Source organism: Portunus trituberculatus, chromosome 24, assembly GCF_017591435.1.
Source record: "Portunus trituberculatus isolate SZX2019 chromosome 24, ASM1759143v1, whole genome shotgun sequence".
Lineage (NCBI taxonomy): Eukaryota > Metazoa > Arthropoda > Malacostraca > Decapoda > Portunidae > Portunus > Portunus trituberculatus.
The window spans coordinates 13,404,956-13,413,318 of NC_059278.1; the positions used below are offsets into that span (position 1 = coordinate 13,404,956).

General features: G+C 42.7%; 1 protein-coding gene across 1 annotated transcript in view; it reads right to left on the reverse strand.

Annotated features, from left to right (window-relative positions):
* LOC123508376 overlaps positions 1 to 8,363 on the reverse strand; it is a 31,280-nt gene extending 22,917 nt beyond the window's left edge. The window contains exons 1-8 of the mRNA XM_045262056.1: positions 8,165 to 8,363; positions 7,522 to 7,947; positions 6,969 to 7,156; positions 6,051 to 6,188; positions 5,743 to 5,814; positions 5,186 to 5,401; positions 4,580 to 4,626; positions 327 to 449 (exon numbers count right to left, since the gene is read on the reverse strand). Coding sequence (XP_045117991.1) covers positions 327 to 449; positions 4,580 to 4,626; positions 5,186 to 5,401; positions 5,743 to 5,814; positions 6,051 to 6,188; positions 6,969 to 7,156; positions 7,522 to 7,947; positions 8,165 to 8,276 — 1,322 coding nt within the window. The 5' untranslated portion in view covers positions 8,277 to 8,363. The remainder of the gene's footprint in view (positions 1 to 326; positions 450 to 4,579; positions 4,627 to 5,185; positions 5,402 to 5,742; positions 5,815 to 6,050; positions 6,189 to 6,968; positions 7,157 to 7,521; positions 7,948 to 8,164) is intronic.

The following is an 8,363-nucleotide window of genomic DNA, read 5'->3' on the forward strand; positions in this document are numbered from 1 at the left end:
AGAGAGAGAGAGAGAGAGAGAGAGAGAGAGAGAGAGAGAGAGAGAGAGAGAGAGAGAGAGAGAGAGACCATATTCTAAAACGTTTTGCTCTCAACAAGACTATTTTGAAAGTGCACATAGATGAATAACCAGCTTCTCAAAACTGTTTATCCTCTTAATTGTGTAAAAATCTTATTAATTTGCCACTAAAACCTTAAAAACCCACGTAACTTCAAGTAGAACCTTTTCAATGGTGTAAAATTCCGGTACAGAATATTTAAGAGAGCGAGAGACAGAGAGATGGGGTGGGTGGGGAAGGAGCGGGCAAGAAGGCTTAAATAACTTACGTGAAATTCATCTCTTTGCTGATAACCTTGAGCATGTCCACAAGAAACCCGGAGAAGTTTCGTGGTTGGCTGCAGTTGATGTGGGGCGGCAGATGGTCCGGTCTCTCCTGGTGCACGCTGTCACTGCCGTTGGAAGGAAACAAAAGATCATGAGGGATTCTTTTTACCACTTTTTAACCTCTTCTTTTTTCACCGCAGCGTTTTATCCTCCATTAATAAAGTTATATATAAACTCTCTGTTAACCGCCACACGCCACTGAAGAACAAGAATAAGGAGAAATAAGATTGTTCTCGTTTTTTCCAACACAGCACTTAACTTTTCAATTTAACCGCCACATTGGAAAAAGCAAGAATTAGGAGAGCTAAGGATGTTACTACTGTTATTTTGTTTTTTCTCCATTACAGCACTTACAGTAGCTTCTTCTTCTAAGCTGTGTAGGATGATCGGTGTGCATAGGTCATTATTCTAACAGCCACAAAATTACAAAGGGGAAAAAGAATTAGGAAATAGAAAGTAAGTTGTTTTCCATTACAGTACTTCACTCTTTCCTTCTCCAACCAAGTAGTAAAAATGCTGATAAACCTCTCTCTCTCTCTCTCTCTCTCTCTCCAATTAAAAGGCTCTTATTGAAGCTGCACGAGCTTTTAAGGTTCTAATGGTAAATTAAGATTTTTACATAATCAAAAGGAGAAACAGTCTTGAGAAACCGGTTGATTATATACGAGGGGTGATCAGAAAGTAATGACAGTCGGACTCGAAGCTGAGATACTATATATATGGTGGGAGGGAGGGGAGCAAGTATTGCCTGTTGGGACGCGTTTGATCTTGTTGCTGTTTGTCTGGGTTACATTTTCTCGCTGTGCTGTGCGATTGTCATTGTTGGTTTATGCCTCTAACTGGATACATGGATTTTTCGAAAGAAGGTTGCACTTTCACAAGGTGGAAACTCAAGCAAAAAGTAACGAAGATCAGAGGGGAATTATTGGAAGTTTTTCCAGAGTCTACTCCATCACTGGAAACTGTTTCCCGCTAGATTCGAGCTTTCACAGCCGGAAAAATTCAGCTAGATGATGATCATCGTCCTGGCTGCCCTCCACATCCGTGACCGAAGCAACAACGGTCCGTGCAAGTTCCATCATTGACGAAGATCCAACTGTTATTCTTCGATTCTTATCCTTGGAGCTTGGTGTCAGTTATGGGAGTGCACATGGCATCGTGCATGAACACTTAGGGCTGAGGAAGAAGTGTGTTCGATGGATACCTCATTTGCTTACGGAAGAGCAGAAGAGCGAACGGGTGCGGATTTGTCGTCTATGGCTGGCTGAATTCGAGCCAAATGGTCCGAAACGGTTCTCAGGTGTTGCTACTGGAGATGAGTGTTGGATTTCCTTCTTCACCATCACAGACAAGCAGTCTAACTTGGTGTGGCTGAGTGATGAAGAGCCTTGACCTCAGATTTTGAAGGAAAGATTTCGCAGCCGGAAGCGCCTTTTCACCATCTTCTTCAATTCTCAAGGACCAATGTGTGTGGATGTAATGCCTCAACACTCAACTATCACAGCCCAGTACTACACTGACCACGTCCTTCCTCAAGTCCTGGAACATCAGGCCAAGTCTGCACCAACCCGTCGCCGATCGCGCCTTTTGCTGCACCAAGACAATGCTGCCCCCCACAAAGCTCGCCTCACTGTGCAGTTCCTGGAGCAGCAGGGGATCACACTTCTCCCCCACCCACCCTACTCGCCGGACCTTGCTTCCTGTGATTTTTGGTTGTTTCCAAAAATCAAGGGTGCGATCACAGGGAAGCTGTTTCATCACATACAAGATCTTGCACGAGCAGTCAATTCAGAGCTACGAGGTGTATCGGCTTCTGAGTACTGTGATTGCTTCATGAAGTGGCGAAGGAGGATGGAACGCTGCATACAGGCAGGAGGGGAGTACTTTGAAGGAAAGTAGGCTACTATTTGGATTTACCTCTGTATTGTGAAAATATATGGTCTCACTGTCATTACTTTTTGATCACCCCTCGTATGTGGCTTCTGAAAGTACCTAGTCGTGGTGAGAGAGCAAAGTGGTTCAGAACTCTCACTCACTCTCTCTCTCTTAGACTGTTACGCTTACATCCCTAACCTTCAGTAGAGGTGAGCGAGTGACTGAATGATTCACTTCAGGGACGTTGGAAAAAGGAACGAGCACTGAACGAACACATGAGGACAATACAAGTCATACGCTATTCACTTTGTATGAGCTGGGGAACAATACAAAGGGTCTCTCCTATACAAAGGATGTGAAGGAAAAGAAAGGAACCATAATCTTTTATAGAGGAGTTCTTTCAGTTGATTTAAATTTTTTCTCCCTTTCTCTGTCTATCTATCTCTTTCTCTTCTTGATAACGCCGCTCACTTATTGCTACATTTGCCATTGTCTTGTCTAATGGTCTTAAAATGCATCAAGATTTGTTGGTCTTAATATGAAAGTTAAGAAAATGCTAGTTTTTCATATCAAATACAGGGAAAGTACAAGAAATGACAGGTGGCTTGTTTATGAAGGAGACGCTAAACTAGTATGTAATCACTGTTCTTTACCACACCTCTCGTCTCCAACTGACAGGTTATGCGTCTTTAACATGCTCTGTAGCAGTTTGAAATTCCTCTCTCTCTCTCTCTCTCTCTCTCTCTCTCTCTGAATGGGTGGTTTGTTTACAAATATAATAAACTACCCTCACTGTTGCACTTTTTATGTCTAATAAACTGAATTAACTTTTTTTTCCCTTTTTTTAACATGAACATAGTGCAGTAATATCGATAACCTGCAAAGAAAAAGAAATGGCAGTTTGTTTATGAAGGCAACGATAACTGTTCTCTCGTCTTCACATGTCACGGGAGCCTGCGGTAGACAATACACAATAAACTGAATCAACTTTTTTTTTCTTTAACATAGTACAGTTTGCATATCGATAATCTGTAAGGTATAAGAAATGGCAGTTTGTTTATGAAGGTAACGATGAACTATTCTCTCGTCTTCACATGTCACGGGAGCCTGGCGGACAATACACAAGGCCGCCTACACTCACCCGTCTGCTTGTCCGCCACCAGGCATAGGCAGTGTGGCAGCCATTAATCGACCGACTCATAGCTGTGAAGGAGGAGGAACAGGTAGGAAGAAAAATGTTGTACGTAATGAGGGAAGTCCCACTATTTATCATTTCAAAGTCACTGCGGCACAATACATGTTAAGCAGTGGTGGTTGGCGAGACAGGCACGCACTTCGTCACCTCTTCCCCTACGTATAATCCCGACTCAGCCAAATTACACTCCCGGAGAATGCCCCCTTGTATCTATAAGTGGTGGGGAAATATTAGTTACTTTTTATCAGAAGGGCAGGGTTGGAAAATATCTACTGTACCCCAGCGACACTGCACTACGAGTTACTGAAAAATATATTCTTGGTATTTTAACAAGAGAGAGAGAGAGAGAGAGAGAGAGAGAGAGAGAGAGAGAGAGAGAGAGAGAGAGAGAGAGACTTATAGATTAGCAAGAAATTAAACACTATCACTTCGAAACTCTCTCTCTCTCTCTCTCTCTCTCTCTCTCTCTCTCTCTCACACACACACACACACACACACACTTAAGCAAGACCGCAGCTAGCCATAACAGTAACAAGAAAGCGGCCATCATTGTCTCGCACTCATCACTCGCCACTCACACCGACACAGAGTGAATGAGAGAACTCTTACAATTGACAAATAGAAAAGGAAGACGGGAAACAATGAAAAGAGAGAAAAAATGGAAGGATACACAAAGGAAGAAAAATAAAGAAAAAGCAAAAATATGAAGAAACAAGAAAAGAAAGTTACACGAACGAACAAATGAAGAAAGTATAAATAGAGAAAAATAAACAATGGAAGGAAAAGAAAAGAAAAACACAAATGATGAAAGAAAGAAAAATGTAAGAAAGACAAACAAATGACAAAAAAAGAGAGTATAGTTAGAGAAAAAAATCACAAAGGAAGAAAAAAAAAAAAAAAAAACACGAGGAGATAATGTAAAGGAAAAAGAAAGACGAACAAACAAGTGAAGAACGATATACTTAAAAATAAAGGAAGGAAGAAAAGAAATAAAAAGAAAAACACGAAGGAACCAAAAAAAAAAAAAAGAAAAGAAAATAAAAGATGAATAAACAAATGAAGGAGAAAAAAAAGATAGTTAGGTGCGAGTTTAAAATGGCAAAAACAAGTGTCAGATCGACTTACGTGGCATTTAAGTTAGGTTGGCCCAACGGTTCAATGAAGGGGCTTCCCTGTGGAGGGATGCGGAGAGGAGAGAAAGAGGAGTGACAAGGTGATGGTTGTTAGCCAATACGCTGGTTTTAATTATCTCTAACTACTACTGAACTGTCTCTGCTCGTCCCTACCATCCCCCAAACTACAACTCTGACCTTCACCTCACGAAAACCAATAGGTACATTTTTTTTTTTTCGTCCCTCAAGGTGGACCATAACCAAATAATAACGACTAACCCTAATCTATTTCTATGAGGTATTAGGATAAGTCACGCTGATGTAAAGTCAGTATAAGTTGCTAGGTTAGTTAACCCAAATTTAATCTAAGCTGTCCTAATCTATATACTTAATCTTTGCCCCTCAGAAAGTGGCTGGGATGGCTAATCTCCACGATCCACGATCTCTTTCATTCAATTCTTCGGTGTGACAGTACAGTAGGTTAGAGTAAGTCAGTTAGGTTAGCTTATCCAAATTTACTAAAACTATATTCTAACCTTTAGTGGCTAAATGGTTGATCCTCTTATGTAGTCTAACATCTTTTCCTTCCAATTATTTCGCCAGCAAGACTTACACTAACCTCTACGGTGGCCACGGTGAGGTGAGCGCCGTACAGGAGATACTGCTCGTAGGAGGACAGCTGCTGTATCCTACCGTATGCCCAGCTGGGGTGTGCAGGCGGCGGTGTCCACGTGAAGGCGGGAACAAGGCGAGGGCGAGGCCGTCCAAGGGTCACTTTAGGCACCAGCTCAGCTTCGTAGTCTGGCCTCCGCACATACACCGTCACGTCAGGGGCCTGGGTATGCAGAGAATGAGACGGAATCATGTTGGTGCAGTGTAGGAAGTCTATATATTCCTGGGTGCAGTGTAAACAAAGCATAAGTGGCCTCAGCGGCTCATCATGTAACTACAGTAGAGAATTTCAGTTAGAGAACACTGAGAAAAATTACAGTAATAATCTTTTGGGTTTATAAAAGTGTAATGTTGTAAGTGAAACACGTACGACTTAATGGGAAAGGTATGATCTCTGTTTTACATTACACACACACACACACACACACACACACACACACACACACACACACACACACACACACACACACACACACACACACACACACACACACACACACACACCTGAGGGGCATGACAGGTGTCTACAAAATCTCTCGCCATCTTCACAGCTGCCCGACTTCGTTCCTCAAGCGTCTGAAAGGGAAGAGGCAATTTATCATTAGGTATATTTTGCTTGTCACATATTATTACTTTCCATTTATTGAAAACTTATAGGAAACGTGTCAAGTAAGAAGGTCCCGTTTCCAGGCATTATGGAAATAGCCTTAGTTTTTTTTTTTCAAATTTATGATCACCACAATAAGTACATCGGCCATTGAGCCATTGATGAAAACGTTAGTGTTACTTCAATGAAATGCCCGTGTCTTCACCATGTGCACCGGAGTGTCGGCGAAGAACACATTGTGGCCATTAGTGGGCTTGTACTCCCGCGGCACGTTGGCTTTCATGCTGGTGAAGATTAGCCAGTCGCAGTCACTCTCGCCGTCCTCAACCTCGAATCCAGGGATCTGCAGTGCCCCACATGAAAAGTAAACGTAAGCAGGTTGCGGGAGGGGAAGGAGAAGCAGAGAATTACAGAACAGGAGGTAGTCTATAGTCGTAGCCATTAACTTATATGTTCACCAGAGATGTCTCGCGTACATAATTCAAGAAATGAGTTTCACCTATTTTACTGACAATAACTTCGTATTTTCACTAAAGCCTCACAGTATAGGGTTCACACGTGTCAATATGCGACTGAAATTACAAGTCGGTAAAGTTTCCGATTGAACATCGGTACCTAGCGAATGGGAAAACCAGTCGCAAAACAAGACCAACATGCTGGTCTTGTTCAATCGGTTTGCGACTTTGATTACGTTGTGATGTCACGGAGAAAGGTTTGAAAATGTGGTGTCGATGTAGAGAAGATTTTGGAGTTGGTGAGGGAAAAAGCGCACATCTGGGACACTAAGGTGAATTCTACAGCAAAATAGCTTACGCAAATCCGGGTTCAATGAGATACCTGCCATTCTCCGATGACTGCTTCTCTCTATGCACGGTGTTGTTGGAGGTAAGGACTGAATACTTGTGATGATTAAATTTGATAGCAATCGTCATCGTCACCAGAGTAAGACATCTTGTTAGGTAGCTGTTTGTTTACATTCACTTCCCGCTAACCAGCCGATACTTCCCAGTCGCTACGTGTGAACGTGTTCTGACTAGAAAGGTTCAGTCGACACTACTAGTGACTTGCAATTTCAGTCTCATATTGATACGTGTGAACCAGCCTTTAACTGTGTTTTCCTCACCACATGCAAGAGGTGCACAATAGTTTCCTCCGAGGCGATGACAGTAACGTGGTTGGCACCATTATTCCGCCAGGCATCCACCACTGTTGCCACCACCTCCGCTACCGTCTCGTTAGTGGCATCAGAGGACATTTCCCGAAACGAAAGCCGAGCCCCAAGACGAGCACCCTCCGCCAGCAGCCTCTTCACTGCAACAAATTAAAATGGACTGCTAAAGAATGTTTTGATAGCTGCTGCCACAGTACGAAGTTCCCGTAAAATCACAACGTCTTCGATCATTCTTAAAAGATACCAAGACAAAACTCACAGAATCTAGCACCGTTGAAAAGGAGGGAAAAAAAATAAATGAATGAAAAACAAGAACAACAACAACAACAACAACAACAACAACAACAACAACAACAACAACAATAATAATAATAATAATAATAATAATAAATGAATAAAAAAATAATTAATTAAAGCAAATAAATAATAAAAATAAAATAAAATGTATGAATTAATAAATAAATAAATGAATGAATACACAAATTGTAATGATAATAGCACTCACTGAAGAAGGTGAAGGTAACGTGGTCAATGAATCTATCATGCAACACAGTGAGGGTGTTCCAGGAGTGATAGGTCATCCAGGACAGTAGGGCATTCAACACTCTTTCTACGGGATGGAGGGCGGGCGTGGCGGCGGCGATCTCAGTCTGGGTCTCCATGGGGCAGGCTAGCAGACTGGTAGAAGGCACTGGAAAGATGGGGCCTGTTTCCACCGTGGCGTTGGTGGCAAGGCTGGAGATGACCGTGTTGATTACGGAGCAAGAGGCGATCACCACCACGGGAAAGGAGTGCGACGAAACGCTGGCGGTGGTGGACAGGGATGATACGGAGGCAGCGCGGCAGGGAAGCCTCAGAAGGTGTGTGGTGGGCGAGGCAAGCATCATTCCTGTGTGGGCCGCGTCACCGCATCCTTCGTACATCACCACAACTGCCACAGATTGCGAACTTTCATTTTATACATTTCGTTCAAGAACTAGCATCATTAAATCGTTTTAAATTAACAAAAACTATCAGTTAAATTATCTGAAAATGTCTCAAGATTGCGCACACCTTCATTAGAAACATTTCGTTCCAGAATTGGCTTTATCAAGTCACCTTAATGCACATGAACAATCTCACTTGTTGGTTACAGGTACATGCATTACCTTCAGTTTCGTCAGATGATGTCAGTGACGCCTCAAGGGGAAGGAGGAGGAAAATAAACAGTAAAAGGCGAGAGAATAGCGACCATCGCCACCACCACTGACGTCCCTCCATTTCATCAGCACGCCCCAGCGGGCCTCGCGACACTGTCTTCGCTCATTCCGAGTTCGTCTCGTTGCCATCCATGCCACAGCATTCTTT